At 39.9% G+C, this 25,515-nt stretch overlaps 1 protein-coding gene across 3 annotated transcripts in view; it reads left to right on the top strand.

The window, feature by feature from the left end:
- plppr5b (phospholipid phosphatase related 5b) overlaps positions 1 to 23,610 on the top strand; it is a 160,710-nt gene extending 137,100 nt beyond the window's left edge. For 2 of the 3 annotated variants that reach the window (XM_038723401.1, XM_038723409.1), the window contains 2 exons: positions 12,690 to 12,824; positions 23,367 to 23,610. In XM_038723401.1, the coding sequence (XP_038579329.1) occupies positions 12,690 to 12,824; positions 23,367 to 23,396 (165 nt within the window). In that variant the 3' untranslated portion in view covers positions 23,397 to 23,610. Of the gene's footprint in view, positions 1 to 12,689; positions 12,825 to 17,812; positions 18,120 to 23,366 lie in introns of those variants that run through there. The other variant, XM_038723417.1, reaches the window with a different exon arrangement.
- The last annotated feature ends 1,905 nt before the right edge of the window (positions 23,611 to 25,515 follow it).

Below are 25,515 nucleotides of genomic sequence, written 5' to 3'. Positions count from 1 at the left end.
GCAGGTTCTAGTGATGCACATATATCCACTGGCACCATGGATAATCCGCAAATCTCCCCATTAAGAGAGACGCTGTCCGCTTTTATGCACAAGGCACAGCAGTGTAACTTCATTGATAATTTAAATCTCCCGACAAGCCGACAGAATCAGTCAGGCTCTAATGTTGATTAATGTTCTGTGTTCTTCTACACAGTCCAGGTTCCAAGTACAGCAGCTGCCTCCTGATTAATATTGAGCTCCATCAGAGATATCTAAAAATGTATTTCAGAGGTTAAAAGTTCAATTATGTTTCATCTGAAGAATTTGGAAAGAACTACAGTTTGTACTTTTGCTGCTGAAATGTTCCAAGATATTTGCTACAGCATTACTGCGCACATGGAACCTCTTTATCTCTCTCTATCATTGAAGTAAATAATTAAAGAAAACACTAAACAACAATTCAACACACAATAAAGAAATCATATGGAAGAGAGAGCAGATTCGCAGAGAACAGAGTTCTTGACTGTACAGTGACACCACATATTCATTTAATCAAAATCTTTATAAATAGAAGGTTTATTAAACTTCACACCAGACACAACGCCTACTAAGAATAAAAATGGATAAATAAACACAACAATGAATAAATGTGGATAATGGAAATTAATACACACACAACTGTTAAAGGCTGAGAAAGCCCAAATGAATGTACAAAGGTGACGAAATGATATATTAAATACAGCCATCAATAAATGCACTGAATACAGCATGAACAATTAATTAATTCATAGTTGACTGAATTAATGAAACCATTTATATGGCAGACAAAGTTTATGAATGAGCAAGCAAGATATCTTAGTCAAATACATTAGAAATACATTAATAACCAAAACCAGCAGACGAGTGGAAGTAAACTTGATGAGCTGCGAATGAAATATTTTATGATTCCTTATCATGATTAGGCCTATATTGAAGAGAGATCCTACTTCTGACCTGACACTAAGTTAATTTAGTAATTTGTAGCGTCAACCCCAACACCACAGAGAAAGTATTTTGCCTTTGAGCAGAACCTAGACTCAGGGTGGGCGGCAGACTGCCTTCTTCGGTTAATAATAATAATAATAATAATAATAATCTTTATTTGTAGAGCACTTTTCAAAAACAAGTTACAAAGTGCTTTAACAAGTGTAAAGAATAATACAAAAAAAAAAACAAGATAAGAGCATGAAAAATTCATATAAAATTAGTAAAATACAATAAAATAAAAGGGATAAAATAAAGTCAAATAAGATCGGGAAAGGCTCTCCTATAAAAGTATGTTTTAAGAAGGGACTTAAAAGAGTTCAGCCGACCTGATTTCCTCAGGCAGGCTGTTCCAGAGCCTCGGGGCCCTGACAGCAAACGCTCTGTCCCCTTTAGTTTTCAGTCGAGACTCTGGAACAGACAACAGACCTCTGCCCGAGGATCTCAAAGTACGTGCTGGTGCGTATGGGACTAAAAGGTCAGAAATATAACAAGGCGAGAGGCCATGAAGAGCTTTAAAAGTGATCAATAGAATTTTAAAGTCAATTATAAAACATACTGGGAGCCAGTGTAATGAAGCTAAAATAGGGGTAATGTGGTCATATTTCTTTGTTCTGGTTAAAAGCCTGGCAGCTGAGTTCTGGACAGTCTGGAGTCGATCAATAGATTTTTGGGTTAAACAGGTGAAAAGGCTGTTGCAATAATCCAGGCGTGATGAGATGAAGGCGTGTAAAATGGTCTCGGTGTCCTTAAAAGTTAACATAGATCGAATTTTAGCTATATTTCTAAGTTGATAAAAACATGATTGAACAAGCTTTGTGGTGTGCTGCTCAAAATTTTAATTACTATCAAACCAAACACCAAGGTTCTTTGCCACAGGCTTAATGTGATTTACTAGGGAACCATCTGCCATCTGCTGGGACCCGATGACCAGGATTTCTGTTTTGTCTGAGTTCAGCTGGAGGAAATTATTTGACATCCATTTTTTAACTTCACAAAGGCAGTTGTTAAGTGAACTCAGCATTCCAGGGTCTGTGGATCTGACGGGCAAGTATATTTGTGTGTCATCAGCATAAATATGAAAAAAAATGCCATGTTTATGGATAATATGTCCAAGGGGAAGCAGATACAAGGAAAACAAAATGGGTCCTAAGACCGACCCCTGAGGCACACCCTATTTAACTGGACAGAATGAGGAGACATAGTTGTTTACAGACACACAAAACTTCCTATTTGACAGGTAGGATGAAAACCATTCTAGGGCAGTACCAGAGATCCCTGTCCCAGTGCCTCAGTCTGTCTAACATGATGTTGTGATCAATGGTGTCAAAAGCAGCGCTAAGGTCTAGGAGTACAAGGACTGAGCACATACCTTCATCAGCAGACATTAAAAGGTCATTGGTGACTTTAAGCAAGGCAGTCTCAGTGCTGTGGTACTTCCTAAAACCAGACTGAAACTTTTCAAATAATTTGTTATTTTCCAGTACAGTGAGCAGCTGTTTGGACACAATTATTTCTAGAATCTTTGCAATAAAAGGCAGTTTTGAAATTGGTCTAAAATTATGTGGGAGGGAGGGATCTAAACCAGGTTTCTTTAAAAGTGGGTTCATGCAAGCCGTTTTAAAATAATCAGGGACACAACCAGTAGACAGGGAGCTGTTGAAAACAGAGATCAAATGGGGCCCAACAGAATCTATTACTTTCAGTAAAAATTTTGTAGGTATTACATCAAGTGGACTGGAGGACACTCTCATTTGTGATACTGTTTTTAAAAGCTCAGACAAGTCGATGGGATAAAACTGGTTAAAACTCTCTTGTTGCTGGTGAGGAACCTCTGAGTAAGAGGCAGTGGGGGTAATAGAGGCTCTGATTGACACCAACTTATTGGTAAAATAAGATAAAAACAATTCACAGTCATCATTACTTCCAGCTGAGGCACAAGGAGGGGTTGGGTTTACCAGCTGATCCACAGTCTTAAACAGAAACCTGGGATTGTGTTTATGTGTAGTAATGAGTTCAGAAAAATAGTGTGTTCTCGCATCCTTAACCATGTTATTGTAGTTAATTAATAAATCCTTCAGACTGAGGTAATGGACTTGGAGACTGGATTTTTTCCATCTGCGCTCTGCTTTCCTGCATTCCCTTTTGAGGCTGCGAATGCTGTCATTTATCCAGGGTTGCTTACTAGCTTTAGACGTAGGCCTAACCTTTAGAGGAGCAGTAATATTTAGTGACGACAAGCAGATATGATTGAAGTGATTGACCAGATTGTTGGTGTTGGAATCAGACAGGTGTTGGCTTTGGCTCTGAAAGAATGCGCAAAACTTTGAAACAAATTGTTCATTAAAGATGCGAGAACACACGGAGCTTGGTGAGGCGGCATGAGTAACAGGCGAATCACAGCTAAAAACAATACATCTGTGGTCAGATATGGTCATGTCCACTAATTCCACAGAGGAAATGCTGACACCCAGGGTAAAAACCAAGTCCAGTGTATGACCACGGTTATGTGTTTGCCCTTTGACATGTTGTTTGAAGTTAAAAGAAGTGGCCATATTTAAAAAGTTAGTTGCATTAACATTGTTGGGGTCATCAATATGAATATTAAAATCGTCACAAAGAACAATTCTGTCATAATTTAAAACCAGAGTAGATAAAAATTCAGGAAGTTCTGATAAAAATCCTCCAGACGGTTTTGGGGGGCGATAAATTATAACAAATATGATAGGTTGCAGCCCTCCAACTTTAAGAGTGAGAACTTCAAAGGAGTTAAATTCATTACAGCGTACTTAATGACATTTAAAATTTTTCCTATACACGCTCACTAGCCCACCACCACGACCACTGACCCTCGGTTGACTAAAACAATCATATTGAGGCGGACACAGTTCAGCTAGCTGGCTATAGTCATTCATCTGCAACCATGATTCAGTTACAAACATAAAATCTAGATTTGCAGACAAGATAAAATCATTTAAGATAAAAGTCTTACTTGAAAGTGATCTCACATTGAAGAGAGCCATTTTAAATGAGTTTGTTCTGGGTGCTGGAGTTGGTGCAGTTGTCCTAATCCTTAAGAGATTACTAATATTTCTGTGTGGGATGTGCACATTTCGGTTTACTGGTCTATGCGTGATGATGACAGGAATAGAAGTCTGTGGAACAGCGCTGGGAGCAGACGGCTTTACATGCCAGCAGGTGGAGACAGTTCTTAGTGGCAGTGAGGAAGAGATCTGTTCAGTGAGCGGTGGTGCGTCCAGGTGTGCTGCATGAATGATTAGTCATTCACGTAAATCATGTGTGGACCGCACCACATGCTGTATGTGCACAGCTAACATTTCTGAGCCCCGTTTGTTTGGGTGAAGTCCGTCTGTCTTAAAAAGAGACATTCTTTGCCAGAAAATATTAAAATTATGCACATAACACACACGATGAGCCCTGCAGGCGGACTGGAGCCAGTCGTGGAGGCCAAGGAGTCTACTGAAGCGGCCAGCACCGCGACCAACTGTGGGAATGGGACCAGAGATAAAAAGGACTTTCCACACTGCTTTAAAAAGTTAAAAAGACGGTTAAAATTTGATTTTGTCAGCTCAGACTGCCGAAGAGCTGTGTCATTTGTTCCGACATGGACTATCACTCTTGTGATGGAGGACGGGAGCGATGGCATCAGGTCCTGGAGTTTTTTTAAATGTCAGCTGTGGTGGCACTGGGGAAGCAGTGAGTGGTAGCGTTAAAGAAACGGAGGTTTCTGGTTATGGAGTCACCAATTATTAGTGTGGTTGGGGAGAAAAGGGGACGAGGAGATGCCGGTTGTGTGGTTCCAGAGCAGGACTGAGCATAATCTGCTTCAACACTGCGTGCGGACTGAGGATGGAGTGTGTGAGCTGCCGAGTGTTGTGTTGGAGTAGCAGTAACAGACCTGAGAGAAGGGCTACCCGACGGTGCAGGGTAGAGACGGCCTCCGGAGCGTCTGAGCACAGCCTCCTTCAGGATCCTACGTCGGGAAGTGGAGGTTTTTGACCGGTATGACGGCCGCCGATCAGGCCCAGCGGCAGACCGGCGGCCCAGTGCAGGAGATGTAGCCGGTGAAGGAGATGCAACAGTGTCGGCAGGCACTGTGCGCCGAAAGAGATCCGTATCAGGGAGACTCGAAGCCACAGGTGCATCAGCTGGATGGACCGGAGTGTCGTCAGACAGGGCTGCATAGCGGTTGGAGAGGCCGATGTGCGGAGGAGAGGCAGCCCCATCTGAGCCTCTCTTGCAGCCACGGACCACCACTTCAGCCCAGGTTGACTGATGCTTTGGAGTCGAGCAGGATGAAAGCCTGGGAAGGCTAGAGAGTCCCAAAACACGGTGTCCTGGATGAGAAACAATCTGTTTGGCTTGTACTGAAGCCACATCCATAAAGCCAGTCAGCAGGGAATCTTTCTCTTTGAGTTCCTCTGAAAGTCGTCGGATGTCTTCCATAAGGTCAGCAATCTTCTTGTTCGCTTTCTTAAGGAGTGTGCAGTCCTCATGGGGCAGAGTTATTTCGGCTAGCATAGTCACCGGAGCTTTGTTGCGATCAGTAGCGTTGATCGCGTTTTTACGGTCATCTAGCTTAAAATCCATGTCGGATGGCTAAAATCCATAACCCACGTAAAACTTAAGTTAAAAACTTAAGTTAAATAAAAAGGATATAAAAAATGTAACGAAAAAGAGTGGATTAAAACTGGATAAGAGTTAGGTATAAGACGGAGCTTCCGACAGGTGGCTACAGACGCCAACGCATGCGCAGAGTGCAGATTACGTCAGCAATTACGTCAGAGATCTTGTGACTCTTAAGCAGAGAGATGGGGCACAGGGGGCAGAAGGAAAGAGAACACACAGTAGCCCAACACAAGTTCCACATGCAGATGTAAGATAATAGCAACGGCAGTGGCCATAACACAAATATCAGTAAAAATTAATAATAGTTATATTAATGATAGCATTACAGTTTTTTTCAATTGCTAAGATGCAATGGTCAAAACTGAAGTCACTTTTTCAAAACTCTTCACACAGTCTGCATTACCAACATGCACCTTGGCCAAACAGGTAATCTCACCTCCAAAAGTCACTCAAACCACCAAAACACTTCATATAAGTCTCAAAATAAACTCGTTCAACCAAAACACTGGCAACAGTTCTCACTCAGAAAGCATTCATTGTCATTCATAACACACTGACCTACAAAACACTAACAACAGGAAGCATGACGTGATTTTTATGAACTTTTATCTTCGAAAGGTGATTGATTTTTTTCATATAAACCAGTATTTCAATATAGAAAACAGTTATCTATTGCTTACTGTATGTCATGTTGATCACAATGTATTATGCTGGTTGTTTGTTGAACAGTCTTGCCCCCCAAAATATCTAGTCATAAGTTACAGTTTCTTTCAATTGCTAACCCGCATTGGTCAAAACTGAAGTCACATTGTCAAAACTCTTCACACAAGCCATGTTTCCATCCAATTGTCATGTGAATTTTAAGCATACTTGCAAAAAATGTCGCAAAAAAGAAAAAAAAAGAAATTGCGAAAAATTTGCATTTCCATCAGCTGGTTTGGAGTGAATAAACCAGGCTACAGCAAGCGTAGTTACGTCAGTAATTGACGTTACACATGGCTGTAATAAACAAGACCTATGGGTTCCAAACCAGAAACAAAACCAGTGGCATGAACCTGATGGCCATTGATCTTAGAAAAACGGAGACAGTTCCTCAGAAATGGGTTTCAAGTGGGCAAGTTGCTACCAGCCATGTCTCCGCACGTTGCTATGCCGAGTTTTGCATGCACCTCCAAATAATGCTTTTAAATGCTATAATATCCTTTGTGTGGTTCATCAATGGTGATAAATGATTTGAAGTATATAGGCCTATTTTATGAGCGTTTAGAGTCGTTAATATTTTATTACACTCAGCAGAAATAGCATCCATTGAGATTCAGCAAAAATATGCGGTGATAAGCCCCTTTGATCAGTGTAAAGAGCAAAGTATCTGAAAAGGACCTTTAAGAGGTGAATGCATAATTCGGCAGAACAGACGATGAAGGCTACCTGCCAAGATTTGCATCCACCTCTTTTCTCAGCACAAATGAGCGTTACCAGCCGCGAGGTGCATGAAATTCTCGGCAGGCATCCAGAACTCTGCACAACCGGGCAAGACGCCGACAGCAGAAACAGCTGATCAAACGTGAGTTAGAAGTTCGCTACGTCAAAAGTTATTTGGCAAAAGTGTTTCCATCTCCCATTTAGCACATTTGCTGTTTTTTGACAGAGGCAAAAACCACCTCAAGTGAGTAAAAACTTTTTTGCGAAATTTTGCGGTTTCCATCCACCTTTTCTATTGCCATACTTCAAAATGCACATAAAAAAACGTTAATGGAAACACGGCTACAGTCAGCGAAACAGAAGTGTATGTGGACCAAATTGTGAATCATTTTTCATTGCTTTCACACAAAATACATTCAATGACCACTCAACAGAAGTGGTCAACAGAATGATTACAAATATCATGCATTTTTGCAGTAACTGGCCAGATATATACAGAAAATCTTAGCAGAAAATTTATGTACATTTTATGTTTATGTCCATGTGCATAGAGAAATGTGTGTAGTGTTTTGAATGTGGTTTTACTGTAAAACTACAAGCTAAGTGTAAAACAGAAAATGTGCTTGTATTTTAGCAGAATTAGTTCAAGGGGTTGGTACATGAATTACAGGCTGGGGTCATTTTGTCTCAGGTACCAGTGTTACTGTGGAAACAACTGAGAAAAACTGTATTGCAGCACTGAAATTTCAGGAACTTTTTTTCCACAAGTAAATTACTGAATACAGTTTTTCTCAGTCGCTTTGGTACACTTCTAGAATCATCCTCAACATTTGCAAAACTAGTTGTATTGGTAAATCTTGGCTAAGGTTTAGATGACAAGGACTGAAAATGCACAAGGGTGCACTTTTTCTGTATGGCATCGATCAATTTCGTCAGTTCTACATTGCAGGGGATTGGACAGGATTCACAGTTAAACTTTTACTGTATGCACTGTAATTTGTTGACAGAGCATGTCATTGTGATGCAGAAAAGAAAAGACAAAACTATTTTACAGCCCTGCATAGCACAACGGAAACAATTACAAAAAAATAGAAATGGAAACACCCCCCAAGTTGATGTTGATGTTCCTGTCAATTGGGCCACAGATTCTTATTCACAACACAACAGATATCTTCATCAATTTACTGCAGCACACATTTCCAAAAAAAAGTCTAATATGTATTGTATGTAGAAAAAATGCTTTGCAGATTATGACGTGTTCAACCATTTTGCATGTAGTGAATTACGCAATGAACTTATGACTAGATGTTTTAGGGGGTAAGACTACTCAACAGAGAACCAGTATACTGTAATACATTGTGATCAACATGACATACAGTAAGCAATTGATAATGTAGGAAACCGCAGACAATTGTACATAATCATTTGCATAAGTGTGTCAAAGCAATTAGCAATTTCTAAAAAAAAAAAAGAGAAATTGCTATGTGCCCAAGTGACTTGATGATGTGGATTTTGAACAAGTAGAATTTCAATTCTGATCTGAGAAAGTGACTTACAACAACTGTATTTTATAATGAAATACTGATTTATGTGAAAAAATCAGTCAGATGATAAAATTTCACTATTCAACAAACAACCAGCATAATACATTGTGATCAACATGACATACAGCAATAGATAGAACTGTTTTCTATATTGAAATACTGGTTTATATGAAAAAAATCAGTCACCTTTCGAAGATAAAATTTCATCAGAATATATGTAATGTTCCCTATTGTTAGTGTTTTGTAGGTCAGCTTGTCAGTATAATACAGTGCATACAGTAAAAGTTTAACTGTTAATCCTGACCAATCCAAACCCCTGCAATGTATAACTCTGTACTGTTGAAATTGGTATATGCCATACAGAAAAAGTGTGCCTTGTGCATTTTCAGTCAATTTTCAACAGTTGTCTCCCGCGACGACAATGTACATGAATTGCACTCTCCAAAATAGTGCTTTGCCTCAGTCCGCCAGCATCAACCTGATTAGCTGTCCTAGCTGCATGCTTAGCTCGTTGATGGTAACGTTAGCTTACGCACGAAGTGCTTCGGTGATATCTTAATTCCATTTCACACAAGGTGCATACTGCTTTTGACTTGTCAACAGAGCCGTCTGGGAGTTTCTTAAAGTAAAACACGCCATTCAGGACTGTGTTGTTCCATGGCTGCAGCAGGAGGTAGGAAGTGTCTGTGGCAGTATGACAACAAGTAAGGGTGCATCGAAGGGTCAAAATAATAGCAGCCAAAGATCTTTTTAGCAGAGATTCTTTGGTAACAGCACCAGTGACGGTGTAAAATAAGAATATTTGACACACGCGTTTAACGCAATTAACACAATTAAAACACATTATGATTGGTCCTTAATCTCATCGTGATTAACGCGTTAATGCTGACAGCCCTAAAATAAACTTTTGTTATGTAGAAAGTCACACAAGTGATTGGCCACTGCTTTCTCAAGGATCTTATGAGAAAGGGAAGGTATGGCATTATTTGAATTCTAAATTTTATTTTGAGAATTGTCAATGTTATCCTATTTGGCATACAAAATGCCTGCCTCACTTATTAATATTCTAATGTGTGTGGCATGCAAGGTTAGGAATTAGCCAAATATGAAGATGAGTTTAGCCGCACTCTGTCCAGCCAGATGATAAACACCTAATTACTGTCAGTCTGGTTGGCTGCTTTTATACAGCCTGTGTGTGAACAACCCATATATCAAGGTTTGCACAGGAACCATGCTGTATCTGAGGTCATCACTGACCTCAGATACAGCATGGTTCCTAGCAGTGGCTGAAAGAAAACAGCAGCTTTTTTTCCCTCTCTCATTCTCTTTCTTCTTGTATTCAACAAAGAAAGGACAGTACATTCTTTGCTGTGACTAGAGGGCTTGGAGATAGAGAGTCTGTGATAATGCCTCGCTCGGCCTCTCCAGACATTGATTCATTAATGGCCAGGGTAAAAAACACTACACTGCTATTAGTGTTGGAAAGAGATTGTAAAAAATACTATTTATTAATACCAGGGAAACTAACTCCTCCCATCTCCTCCTCTCCTTTACTCTCATCTCCTGTCAGGGCCGGTGACCTGAACTCAGATGCGGACCAGAGTGGTATATTAAACAAAGAGATATTTATTGGCAGAACAGCACAAACAACATAAGCAAGGGGTTGGCTGGTTGGTGGGGACTGAGGTCCGTAGTTCGGGGGTAGTGAGTGGTTACATTTTGCTAGTGAGTGGGTCCAGGTTCTCGGTAGCTCTTGACAGCGCTGGTCTGAGCAGGTGGTCTGAGGCCATGAAAGAGAGATCAATGAATTACGAACAATAGGCAGGCAAATACTAAGGGCCAGATTTACTAAAGGTTTGCGTGAGTAAAAAACGTGTGCAAACCTGATATCACCAGAAACTGAATTGCTGATTTACTAACGGTGTGCACGGAGAATGACGTCTTTCAAAAGTGCAAGATAGCACCTGTTGGTTATTTACTACTTTTGCCTTAATGAATATGCAATTTGGGGCATTTAAATTTTATTGTGCAACGTAATGGGAGGGTAACATGCAAATACATTTATTTACTACACGCAATGTGATCTAACAAGCCTACAAGCAATTTCATGTAAGTGCAACAGCATCTGTAATTAATGTTTGAAAGGAAGGTGCAAACCGGCAAGTGTTGCGCAGAGATGGCTGCTGTTATCTTTGCAAGAAGAAGACATAGCCGTAATGAAAGAAGATGTAGAGGAACTAAAAATATTACATAATATTATTTTATATCCAATATATAGAAATAAAATTATTTTATTTTATTTATTCTATGAACTATATGAATTGAATTGTTTTTTTTGTATTTTCCTTTAGTTTTGGCAATACTGTTGAATTAACATTCGTGCCAATAAAGCAAATTTCATTTCGACCTGACTTCTTTTCTCCGTGAGATGTAAGAATTTAGAAAGTTTTGTGGGTTGTGTGGCGTTGCAGACAGCCCCTAGCTGCAGTAGTGCATGGATCACACGTAAAATTCATCCAGCCAGAGGGAACGATCACCAACTGTTCACAGCGCGCCAGTCGTAACAGCAACACAACCCATTTTAGGTATCAGAGAAGGAATGGGGCGTTGGGGCGTACAGGGACAGCAGATCGCAGAGCGGGCACGGTGCGGACAATTGTTCCCTCTGGCTGGATGAAGCACGATCTGCTGGCATTTCCTCGAGTCTGGGTCATTCCAGCATACTGTATCTGTTTCTGCTGGGGTTTCCCAAAGCAGTTTTTCAGGTGTGCTCTCCCAAGTACTTAGTGCAATCTTTGGCAGGATGGGCAGGTACAAATGATTTTCACATACTCACGACGCACTGAATGAAACAAGGTTTTTACGCAGTGGCTGCTTTCCCTCCTGACTCTCCATGGTGTAAACCATTAAAACACGCAAAACCCTCATTTAAATACCCCCACCTCCATTGTTTTTGCTCCTCTTGTCATTTACACAATAATTCTTAGTTAATCACCCATAACAGGTACTACAATTGCACGTGCAATATTTAAGAATGCACACACAATTTAGTACTCTTTATTTGGGATGTTAGTAAATCAGGACCTAAATGTTTCAAAAAAATAGTAGAAGGTCTGGAAGGTTGGTCTGGTTTAAAGGGGCAGTGCTGATGGCAGGATGGCAAACAGGTGTGCTAAGTAGTAGGACTGAGTGTGCAGCCAGGAGTACTCAAAACCACGCCCATTACCGCCCTCCAGAGCATGAGGAGGAGAGCAGAACACAGAGAGAGACCGATGCTTACCAAAACATACCAAAGCACCCAGCAGGTACACAAAAACACATGCATGCTCATTCCATTGAGTGACTGAGAGTCAGGCCAGGGGGGCCACTCACCTCTCCTCTCTGCTACATTCCTCGACATTTTCCAGGCCTAAGGTAAGCAATATATGTAAGATGAGGGACAGAGATCCTAAGTGTTTAGAAGTTACCAGAATTATACTAACTGCTATATAGAAATACAATCTCTAAATTGAGTCAAGCATATGTACACTATTTGTTGCAAATACTGCCCAGGAAGTAATGGCCACCAAGCCTCTATTCCAGTTCAGTTGGTGTGTGACTCCCTGTCTCTTGGCTCATGGAGCAAAACACGGGAATAGAAACTTGATAGGCTTGTGGTTAATGACTTTTGTCAAGTTTGCCAGCGAGCTTTATGACCCTCTATACAAAGTTCCCTAGGTTGCATTGCTCTGTAGGATATAATGGACTGCAGAGGACTCAACACAGCTCCAGCCCTCAGAGTTTCTGTGTATCGCTTCTCTGCAACTTGAAATTGGTTATTTCATTTTCAACCTCAAAGCTATGTTTTGCTCCTTATTTGAGGAGCTCATGCAACACCCACATCCATCATAGCCGCAGTAGTACCCCCAGGAAAAAGTCACTACACACATATGTGACCTACATACTTGGGTTACTCTTCTAATCCAACCAACCACTGAGGAATCTCTATTAGTCCTTGAAAAATTCAGTTAAACACACATCTCACTCGGCTGTAGGTCCATTTTCATTTATATGTGTGTGTGTGTGTTGTAGGTGGTGTGTGTGGTCCATAACTTCAAAGGCAAGTTACTGCTGAGCGAGGAGTCACCAGCGGAGCAGCGACCCAACACAGGCATACTGAACATGGGCCGAATGGAGAGTCCCCTGGAGAAGTATATCGCTTCACAGGTTAGTACAGCACAACACAACACAACACAACACAACACACCTGCACTCAGAATACACACCTTTGTATGCCCTAAACAAAGTCTGATCACATTTTCATCCGGAATATTGTATGTCTGTGTGAAGTAAACTCATACTGTGCAGCAGATTTAGACCAATATGGTTATTTGAACTCTCATAAGGCTGGTAGTGGTTTGAAGCTGATGGTAGTTTCCAAATTCCAATTTCCAAATTTTAGTAGCATAATAGTAGAGTTGCAGACCTCTGAATGGCCGCCCCCATCTTCAGTGATTCAAATATATCTGGTGTTGCGCTCTTTGAAAGCTTTTTTTTTCAATTGGAAAAACACTTGATCCGATCAGAGCTCTTTAGATAACATTAAGAGAGCCAGAGTGTGCCGGTGACATACAAAATTACAGACAAGTGTGGATGAGATTGATACAGCTGTTCATGTTGTTGCAAGTCAACTTGCAGAAATAAAAATTCTTCCTGTGTGTTTAGACAGAACGAAGCAAATTTTTGATTTCTTTTAGATAGCATACAAAGTCAATGGAAAGACAGGATTAGATCTGCTTGGGGCAACACAGGCAGTTGGTACATTGGTTGTTGCTAGATATATCTTGAGAAAATACCCATATTGGTCTAACCCAGGTATAGAGCATCACACTCTTGTAGTTTATCCACACCGTTATTCAGAAACATATTAACCTTAAATTGCAGAGTCAGAGTATTAAAGAGGTCATATTATGCTTTCTGGCTTTTTCCGTCTCCTTTATTGTGTTATATAACTTTTTTGAAAATAGCTTGATTGTAATCCAGCATTTTTTACCGCCACCATGTTGCGTCACATGGTAACACATGTCATGAGCTCAGTGGCTAGTCAGCCACGCCCTCAAAAACAGTAGTGGAAAAACACACTGAGCTGCAGCATTCACACAGTGACAAGATGTCCACCCGCTGGCCCCACTCATTCCCACTCTCTCTACCAAATGTTAGACAGTCAATGAACATAAAGCTGTTACTGTGATGTAGAGACAGTACACATTTTACTGTAACACATTGACCTTTCACATGTAATGTACACATGAAAGGTCTATGTGTTACAGACTAATAACTCACCACTCTGAAATCTTGTTCCAGTCTTGGTTGCTAAGCTGGTTCGGAACCATGTACAGCTGAACCGGAGCAGTGTTTACCGGCTTGTCTAGACCCGCCCTACTCTGCTTATGACTGGCTAGTAGTCCTTAACCAGGTATTTAGATCTTTTAGAAGGGTGATGCATCACTCCATAGCGAAAAGAGAGCGGTCAACACACAGGATGAAAAGAGGAGCTGCAGCAATGTGTAGTATGACAAAAAATATGGTGTTTTTTGAAAATGAAACCTAAACCTAATATGGTACAACCCCTAAATAAAATTTGAAACCTGAAAATGAGCACAATATGACCACTTTAATACAGTTAGATGGTGATGATATACTGAACCATTCATACCCCCAAAATGACTTATGACTGGGTACGCAGAGGGTGGAGGAAGGAGTGAAAGATTAGAATTCGGCAGCCATTCGTCTGAGAACCACCTGCCTTGTAAGAAACGGGAGGTAACAGTGTGTTTCACTGTCATGGATCGCTGTCGTGGGTTTGTTCAGTGCGGCTGGTATCGAGGGAGAGGAGCTGAGGTGGCCAGAGAAAATGGGATTGAAAGTTGGAAGCAGAAGAAGGGGAAATGACGTAGGGTTGGAGGGATACATGTGTTCGGGTTGTTTGTGAAGCCTGAGGAAGATTTAAACAAATGAGATGGCTCTTCACTGAGAGAGCTTGTACAGTTTGATACGGCAGTTGCTGTGCCAACTTAACAAGTGGGACAACATCTAATTATTTGATTGCATATACTGTTGAAATGTTTGCCATGTTAAAGGCATTAGAATTGACTGAACAGGTTAGTTGCAGCATTATATTAATTTGTAGTGAATCTGTGTCGGTCCTTGCAAGTATTAAGACAGGCTCACTAAAAGTCATCAGCGTTCTGTTTATAATTCAAGCATAGTTTGACACAGGAAAATATCACATTAATAGGGTCCCAGCATGTTCAGTATCCTGGGAACCGAGAGAGCAGACAAATTGGCAAACAAAGCAGTAAAAAAGGAATTATTAATATTAATAATGCATAGTATGGAGGTAAATCAACAGTGGAAACAGCAATAGGATAACACGATACAAGGGAAGCACTTATACTCAATCTGAAACATAGTAGGTATGTAAAGAAGCAAAGGAAAGATGGCTAGCTCGGCATGTCTCAGCTCTTCTAGCTCAAATCAAAAAGTAAAAGCAAGTTTGATATTTACTCTTGTCCGGTCACTTGCAGGTCACTCTCTCTTTTTCTCTTCCTTGCTTCCCATGACATCTTCTTTGGTCTCTTCAAAGCCTCTGCCATGATTTTCATACTCAGAATAAAAAGCTAGCTTCTTCCAAAGAACTTACATTGTACGTTCTAAACTTTTTGCTTCTTCTCATAGCTTACTTGCTAAACACGAGTTATGTTGAAGTTGATAATGCTATGAGAAATGATGACACAACTATGGAATATAGAAACAGGTAAATGACAATGTTATTAGTATATATAATGTAGAGACAGTGTAACTGGATGGAAATGATTATTAAATTTTTGAGTATGACTGGACTTGAAAGACAGCTTTTAAATGAATAAACAGTGAGGGGGATGAGGGAGTTAAAATGAATAGGCACTGAGGGAGAATAAAACCTGAAGGTGACAGTAATGCAACATCATGGAAGCCAACTGCCATAAGTCCTCACAGAAGAAGACCTGGGTTCATGTTGAAGTTGAGCTCCTTCGGTCATGGCGTTATTGGACTGCGGACGCAACACCGGGAAGCTTGGAGAGGAAGATTGGTGTTTTGCTGCTAGTCCGTGAACAGTTGAAAGTTTTGCTTTATTGTCAGAGCGGTGGAAAGGGCTGCTTCTCTGACTGAGTGTGCGCTTTGGGCAAGCAACTGTCCACTTGGATATGTTTGAAACTGGAGGATGGTTGATTTGGGTCATGGTAGCATTGCCTGTCATTTGAGTGTCTGGATCTCAAGTGGGTTGGAAAGGAGCATCTGGAAGGGACGGCATCCCTTGGACACCGAAGATGGGATTTTCCCCTGGAGCTGCTGAAAGGCCTGAGTATGTTGGCGTTGTCAGGGGATGAAAGCGAAGAGCATGGATTGCTGAGGACAGTTGCTGAGGTTGCTGACAAGGTTGGATGTTAGGAGACAGAGAGGACTCCGACACTTCATGAGTCTGAAGGTGAAAACTTACAACCAAGGGGATGGAGGCAGTCCAAAACAAGGCGAATAAATCTAGACTGTTGCAGACAATTATCCAAAGAATCCAAGATAAATTCAATAACAGGCACAGGAGAAGGCAGGGACTCTTGACAAAGAATGACGAACCAACAAAAGACTAGAGAAGCACACACACACACACACACACACACACACACTAGGGCTGAACTAAGGATTTCCATAGTCGAATCAGAATTGTCAAGTCTTGCCTATAGTCGACTGATAGTCGAATCAGTCGGGGGGGGTTTACAAAGGATAGCTCCGCTTTAATCTTGAGAAGCTGCAGAGCTATAATCTCATTTCATTACTCACTATTACATACACTGTACATCTCCAGCTAAACTGAGGCTTATTGTTTACCTTTTTCTCTCTGCTCATCTGCCATTAAACTGTCTTATGCAGCACTGCGACGTGCATGCCGTTTTCGGCGGCACTGCATGCACCTCACAGTTCCTTGCGGGTCTATTTGCGGCTGATGGTCTCACTTCCTTGTTTGACACACACACACACACACACACACACACACACATATACACGCTGAAACGCACTGTCGCCCCCTACCTTAAGGGTTACGGTTGACATTTTCGATTTATTCACGCTCTTTAAAAAGATTTATTTCAACTTTCTTTCTTTTCACATTTTTATTTACAGCATTATATGTTTAATTTTTTTTATCATAATAGGCTACATATTAACTTACTGGGAGAAAATCAGTAGTAAAATGAGACGTTGAGCTCCCCTATAGAGCCAAAATGGTATCATCCTACTTTCATAACGCCGCTGTGAAGATTCGACTGTGAGATTGACAGTCGAATCAGGCTCCACCCATCGAAGCATCGAATCTTCGACTATTTGGGGTCAGCCCTAACACACACACACACACACACACACACAAGGTGACAACACAGATGAAACACATTTAGACAATCAAAAAGGAACACACAGAAACAAAAAGTAAATGTCACACAAGAGGAAATGGGATATGCTTGAGGCTTGGTCTTTGTTCCTGAACCTAGTTATAAAACTTTATTTAAGCTACCCGATACCGTTCAATGTACATTTATTTGTCGTTCTAAATCACAAGGCTGCCCAATGAAATTAAAGTTGTAGTTGTATTTGATTATTCCATTCTAATTAAATATTTGTACAAATATTTTATAAAAATACAGTATAGTATACAGGGTAGTGGTATGGAAATGTGCGAAATCGCACGGTGCAGCTTCATGTAATTTGTCTATGGTGAAGGATGAGGTGCAGTTGTCTTAGAGCCTAAGTAAAGAAGCTGCTCTATAGTCTGGTCATACAACAGCAGACATTTCTGTATTGCTTGCCAGGCGGCAGCGAGGTGAACAGGCTGTGGCTGGAGTGGGTATTGTTGTATTAGAGTTGTTGAAATTAGCCCCACCTTTACCAGCTGCAACAGTAGTGATGAGTGATGGTAAACATTTTTTTTTCAATGAGCCATTCCACATAATGAGTACTTTTACTTTTGATACCTTTACTTAAGTCAGATTTTTATTTTGACTTTTACTTGAATATTTATACACTGTGTTATAAATACTTTTACTTCTTTCACCACTGAAGGGTACAGGTACCAGTGTCTACATTTTAAATTTTAACACACCCACACATACACACTGCTGCTGTAGGAGATGGATGATGAAGATGAAGAGTCTGGCTACATTAAGGAGCGCATCCTGGCCTTCCTGCGATGGGTACAGGGTCTTGACTGGTTCCAGCGTCTCAGAAACAAAAGGCAACAAACTATGACAATGCTAAGCTGTGCTAAATCTCTGGACACATCTATACTGTACCTTCATTTTTATTCCACATTTGAATTAGACTGATACGACTGGCTGATATTGTTCTACAGATCTGGTCTAGCTCCTCTGTTCTATGTTAGGTATACCAGAGCATTGTAGCATCAAAACTAGAGAATAAAATTATATGTTAGCAGAATTGTGCACTGCCCTCCCACTGCCAAGACCGATGAAATAAATCAATGATCCTTACCAGTTCTGCTCTTCTCAAATATGTTCCACAATGTCCAGAAAGTAATGGTGTAAGTTGGCTGTATGTGAAACACTGAAATTAAGCTTTGAAGTGATTAAATTACTTAATGGATTAAAGTGAGCAATGTGACCAGTAAGCCAGGTAGGTAACTAAATGAGATGTGTGAAATAGAGTTAACTAGGTCAGTGGTTCCCAAACACACCACCCAAAAGATTAAATTAATTGCATTTTCATCAAAAATTTTTTACAGAAATAATATTATCAAGAAATGCACGTTTGTTAGTTGGTTATATTGCGCAAATGAAAAATGCAATACAAAAAACATATTGTCTAATCTTTCAGAGATTTTAGACATAAGGTCACAAGGCTCTTCTGCTTGAAGGGATTTTCGGAGAAAGTGAGCCTTCACCATATTTTGGATTAGACCAGTGTTTTTGCTTAATAAGAATCATCTGTGTTTCTTTCCTGCCAAAAATCTGTATTTTTACATGTTAGGTTTTTTTTTATTAATCTTGCTGACCTGAATCTTGATAACCTTGCAAATAAATCAGATTCACATAACGTTTTTACAGCAGATGTTGATCTGTCATTGTAAGAAAAGCACAGGTGGAAAGATACAATTATAATTTTTTTAGCAATGATTACAGATGTTTTCTGATTTTGCACCTGTATTGGTTAGACATTATTTGTCAGTACTATGGTTAAACTTTGATCATAGTTTGGCTAAAGATAACTACTTTAAAATAAACGATGGTCAACAGTGGTCTCCCATTAAAATCACATGCGTTGTTAACCAATCCATCCACCTCAACTTCCTCCCTGTGAGGTTTTATGAATCTTCAAGTTAAGAAAAGATTCAGTGACATTATGGTCCTTCCAATTCATCTGTCTTAAGGTTAATTTATACTTCTCTGTCGAATCTAAGATATAGCCTACGCCATAGCCTGACGTGCATCTCTCCAAACGTGTAACTACACGTTGCGGCGACGCAGACCGTAAGAAATGTGATTGATTGGCTGGGTAGACTCGCATTTCCTCCAAGCCCGCAGGAGGTGCTCTGTGCTTTGAAGTCAGTTTTACTAGCGGCCAATGCAGCGGCTGTAATACGGTGGATCAATATATTTGAGCGTTACAACCCAAGCAGAGTGACTCATTTCACTATCAGAATGTGATCCATTTGGTCGATAACATTTGAAAAGTCTTAGCAGAGGGCTAAAAAGGAAGTTAGCTTGCTTGGCTGGCAAAAGTCAACACAGTGGATGCTATAGCGCTCCCGACTCATCACTAGGCTGGTTACGTTTGGGAGACTAAAAACAAAACAGTGCAGGATAGAATTAGAGAGATGTCCTGCATCTGTTCTTTTTCCTGGACAGCATCCTTCTGAGACATAGCCAAACAAAGAATGCTGTCATTAGCGGGAGCTATGTCTTACAGTGTTAAAACAGTGTAAAATTGACAACAGTGAACATGAATTAGTGAACAATATACTGAATACTGAACAATATACTGAAGATGTATGTCACCTGGCGTGTTAACTCATGTTGGTTAATGTAAACTGAAGCTGAACACATTCCATGAGTGCTGTGTGTCTGGTGTTTTTTGGGTGTAAGAGGCAGTTGGAACAGCTTACTTGCTTTCAGCAGCAGACAAAGAAATTGAATACTAACAACAGTACACAATATCAACCAGTTGTTTCACATGTAAAAATATTTCTCTTGGCAGATATTTTGGAATATTGCTATATTTAGTAGTGGTGTCCCTAATTCATATCAATTCTGATAATTAACACAAGATAATTGATGAGATGTGGAAACATGGTGACATCACTAAAAAGGAGAGACAGGTCAAGAAATACAAGAAGTCAGATGTTAACCTTTATTTTTACACATTATAAAAAATTACGACGCTTACTAAACTGTAAATAAACAACGCATTCTCATCTCAATGTGTCATAATTGACGTTTTCAGACAGCGTGACAAAGCGTAAGGATTTTACGCTAAAGGTATACCCTTCGGTATCTGTATGAAACGCCCTCGTTTGCTACGTTGCAGCAACACAAGGGAGGCTAACGGCCGATGTGCTAACAGGTAGGGTGTAGCTGTAGGGTTACCCGATCGACATGCATAAAGTCAGTGACTTAGGTTTAGGCACTAACATTTCTGATGGTTATGGTAAAGGTAGGTGCTTCAGGGAGCTGTCAACACCTTTATCATGAACGCTAGCTACCGCTAGCTAACTAGCACTTCCGGTCTGTACAGGACGCCCCAGAGCGTCTCATGGAGACGCTTCTGGAAGCGTCTCTATGAGATGCACCCGGTGCGTCTCAAACAGGCACTAAAAGGTACATTTAGCGTCAAATAACGGCATTTTGTCACTTTTTCTGAGCGTTGGTATTGGACGCCTTGAGATAAGAACGGGCTGAAATAAAACATATGAATACAAATGGGAAAAATATTAAGTACATCAAACCAGCAGTAAAACGGTGTCTGGATGGGGACCTTTGTTGAATATTATTCCCTATATCTCATCCTTCATTTCCTGTCATCTCTTTACTGTCAACATCTCAAAAAGAGGCTTGACCTATTTTTAGTGATGTCACCTTTATTACTTTGGTGAGTACAATGTTTTCATGACTGATGAATAAAACTCCAAAACTAAGAGCCACGGTGTAATAAAGTGAACAAATGGATTGGTAGCTATCCAAATCCACAGTGACCAAACCAGTTTGTATACAATGAAGCCAAAGAGAGGATGAGGCTGATTCAACCAAACGTAACAGAAATGTCCAGAGGATTTGGCTTTGTGTGGTTGAAGTGCTTTTCCTCCTTTCTCTTTGCATCTGAGTGAAATCTCTGTTTTTACATCTTCAGAATTCATAATGCCAGATATAACAGTGCCATTTTTCTATTAACTCAAGGCTATATTTATTTTTGCTTTCTCTAACAAGATCGACATTTAGTAGTGAAATGTTGAAAATAAATGGCTCCTATCTGATGATTCAATTCACAGCCTCCTGCCGAGAGAGCCTGCGCTCAGTTGTCTGACAAAGAGCAGAAAATCTCACACTTTCACCTCGACTGTGACAGGCTCAGTGGAAAATTGCTTGCTCTGAAAATAGCTCAGCCTAAAGATGCCTGGAAGCTAAACAAACCATAGTGAACAAAATGCCAGAGCAGGAAGGAGTTTTTGAGCAGCAAAAACTGTATCCCAAGCTTTAATATCTAAATGTCTCTACCACATCATGAACCCTGCTTAAAGACTCCATAACCATACATTTATTGCTCAAGTATGATTTCCCTGATTGTTGAATGAAACTAGAAAACAGTTTGATCAGCTTGTTGATCAGATTATTTAGTACTGCATTTGGTACTGAGTGTAATGACAGTAAAGCTGAATCAAATATTGTTTGTTCTCTATTGATTATTTGTAAGTCTCTCATGTTCCATTGTCGTATATAACTGTCTACTGTCACAAACCAAACAATGAAAAGTTGACTAAGACTCAACGGCTTAGTATGATATTTGTATGAATTGAAGAAAGTAGTAAGTAGAAAGAAGTAAATAACCAGAAAGAAAACAAGTAATTATCCGAAATAAAAGTAAGACAAAAAGAACAATGTAAGGAGAAGGGGATAAAAATATTTGTGTGTTTGCTTTTATGTAGTGCTTGAAAACAGCATACACCTGGTGATCCACTAGCACTGGCCACTTCCCACCAGTATATTCTGAACACCAGTGACCTACCATTATAATGTGCCGTATAACATGCCACAAGTAGAGAATCACTAAGAATCAGCATTTGAGACAAGAGTGGTTCACTATTGGTATATGCCAGTGGGAAGTGTTATCTGTCACTGGAACATGAGTGACATACCATTTATATGTGGCATCGATAGAATGGCAGTGACACACTCTGAATTGGCATATACAATTCACACAATCCCAATGAATTGGTCCGCACAGAAAGTATTCTGAACTGTCTCCTTTAAAGTTCTCCAATGTCATGTATTACCAAGGATCCTGCTGCCACTGATTATATTATCAGCTGGTATGTTTAGACAGCTCGATGGAATTGTTCATATAATGTACAACTAACTAATATAAACTACAGGACAAACAGGTATTCATACCCAAATTGGAAAAACTTTAGCTCAGTGCCTTGCAAAATGACCCGTATAATTGATCTGCCTCTATGTTTAAGGTCTGGTTAGGTTAAGGAAAGATGTCTGTGAAGATTCTCAGTCATCCAGGTCATAGTTATTGACCTTGATTTCAACCTTTAAGGAAAGATCAGATTCATGGTGAAAGCAACATTCACTGTTTTGAGATAGCAGAGTCCCCAGTGTTAGCCATATGTGATTTACACCCAACCATCCACCACTTGTCACTAAGGTCACTTGTCAGGAAGCCACAAACAGAGTTTTGGTAAATAAACAGCCAGAGCTGTTATTTTCTCTGACAAGGACAGTCTAAATTGGACATCAAGGAAAAGCAGAGAGAAAAGCACTTTACCCCCTCTTAAATTTAAGTTATAGTTCAACCTGGTGTATTCCTGTAAATGTGGCTATTGTGACTCTGCGGGTTGTGCTAACTTTTCACTCACCACCTTTATTGTAAAGATTCAGGGAAAAAATGACTTGTGCAACAGCGTGTGTGCCTCCTACAGCTTTCCAAATAAATATGATTTTTACAAGACTCATTTCAAGCGCTTGGCTCGGAGTCTGATCCAAAGTAAACACAGAAATTATAGTCAACTGGACCATTACGGCTAACTGTGTACAGTAGGAATCTAAATCTGGGTCAACTTGTGCGAGTGGGTCTAACCCAGAACGACAGAGATGGCGAGTGCAAAGTTAGCATGACCCAGAGAGTCACAATTGCCAAATATATGAGAAATCCACCAGGTTGAAATATAACAGAATTTTCCTTTAAATCTCCCCAGATTTTGAGACCTTTTTCTATATTTCTCAAATGGTTCTTTTATTTGGAACCCTCCCTCATATATATATATATATCTGTGGCTGCCACATGACTGTAGAAGACATCATGATATATTTTAAATTTATAAAAAGACCAAGCTTGAAATTACATTTGAGGGACTTCCAAATAAAAGTGTCCTGGTAGACCAACCTGAATTAATTCTTTCCATTGTCATGATTTTTTCTTTTCTGTTTCTCTTTTTCCCTGCAGAATCACATCGCCTTCGCTGAGGTCACATGACGTGGAGTCGGCCGTGTGGCAGACCCATTGGACATCCACACTGTTCACCATCCAATCCAATTAACCAGAGCGCAGCGCTAAACTCATTCTCTGTGTATGTCTGATCTGCAGTATGTTGTTCTATGTTGTCTTTATCAGGCCCCTGTTGTCATTTGCAGCTTCCTGTATTCGGGAACAAAAAAATAAAGAAAGAAGAATAGGTAACTCAGCGGAACAGATTGCTTCTGCTTTCTCCATCTATGCACTTATTCTAAATCCTTGTTAGACTCTCACCTGCCAAACCCCAGAGTGGACGTGTTGCACACTGTGGGACACTAGAAGAACACGTGAAGGACTAGAATGCACCATCTCAACTCTGTGTGGGTCAAAACAGCATTGTTCCAATAAGATGGCTGCAAGGAAAACTGTCCAGTAAGTAAGTGTCCAAACAGAGAGAAAGATGAAAAACCCTCTCTTATTATGCTGCTAAAATTGATTTCCAGATTTTGTTATTAACCTCATAACAGTCAGAGGGCCATTGCGAATATCAGAATGTGAGACAGGGCCCATATTTATCAAACAAATTAAGGTGAAATTTTGGACTTATATTGCAAATAAAACAAAAAAGCCTTTACTCACAATTGTAAGATTTAAGAGAGCTCCAGAGGGCTCTTAATTGCTAAGAGCGGCATCTTCAGGTCTATGTGATATAGAGACAGGGGAGAGTACAGTTAAATATATCATTGGTGAAGCCATAGGTAGAATTCAAAATTAGGCAGTTTGTATCTCACCTGCTGTAGCTGCTGCTTTCTTGTAAACTATTTCTGATGGTTTTACATTTTACATTTCATATTATATTTTATATTACATTTCATATTATATATTATCATATTACCTGTGTGTCACCATCCAATTTGACATAAACCTGATCTGCTAAACTATAAATTGCTCCACAAGCAAAAGCTAAAGTAGTTCACAGTCGGGTAGTTTAGCCACCAAGCCTCCTGCACCATATATTTCAAATAATAGTATGTGGAAAATAATTTATCTAATTAAATAATTTACCTAAATGTTTTAGGACTGCTGTGTTGTGGTGATGCAGTTTTGGAGGAGCTTTTTCAAGGGTGAGAAAATAGCCCTGATGAGCTTGCTTTAAAAAGTTGGTTGGTGGAGTTGCAGAAAATACAATACTTTATCAATTGAGTACCACTTGAAGTGTAATAATTGGAACTTTGATAAATATGGGCTCAGGTCAAAGTAGCAATTTAGGAAAACTGCAAAACTTTAGATCTTTGTATTCATGCTTCATTTAGATATCCTGACATCTCTATGAGGGTTTAAGGTTTGTGTACAAGAGTGTATATATGTGTGTGTACAGCATACAGTCAAGTGCAACCGTTAAAAACATGATACGCTCTGTATTCTAACAAATCATCAAGGGTTTCTAAGTTGCACCAGACAATCACCAGCTCCCTCTCTCTTTCCTTTTTATCTCTCTCCTCTTTTAGGTATTGGGTGTGTGGTAGCAGGTATAGAAATCCAACCGTGTACATGAGAAATGGCCTTTGTCAAGAGCACACAGTCTCTTCTCTTCAGAAAGTGATTTGCTTTCTTCTTTTTTTTATGTGAAAGCTAAAAAATACAAAGGTCAGCCTGACTCACAGGCCAAAACTGAGATTTATATTGTATTTATTAGTCAGATATATTAGTTCTCTTCTTGTCTCACATCTGATGTTTTCTGTTATGTCAAATCAGGTTACAGTGATGTTAGAAAATCTACCATTACAATTGGTCCTCCTCTTTTCTCAGAGAAAGTATTTAGTCATGGCCGATAAAAGAGAGATGGAGACATGCTGGGCTGCCTTCCCACTGGGGAAAAGCAGTCTCTGTAGTTCCATCTCACAGCCAATCAGGACATCAATATCTTTGATCATCGGCGAGGCTACAGGTTTCGTTGTTTTTTTTTTTTTCCTTAAGATTTCTATTGTGTAGCTTAGTGTAACATTAAACATGAAAAAATCCTTTTACTGAAATATGATTGGCTTTTTAGTTATTTTACCTATATTAATCAATTACATTTATACTTTTGTTTTTCAATTACTATCCCTCATAATGGACATAATGCAGTCTATTTTATGTG

The sequence above is a fragment of the Micropterus salmoides genome, unplaced genomic scaffold (genome assembly GCF_014851395.1).
Source record: "Micropterus salmoides isolate LMB-PRFRI ecotype aquatic unplaced genomic scaffold, ASM1485139v1 Ms_hic_scaffold_1, whole genome shotgun sequence".
NCBI classification, from domain to species: Eukaryota; Metazoa; Chordata; class Actinopteri; order Centrarchiformes; family Centrarchidae; genus Micropterus; species Micropterus salmoides.
The sequence above is the reverse complement of the archived record's forward strand: the minus strand, read 5'-3'. Positions and strand labels throughout refer to the sequence as shown.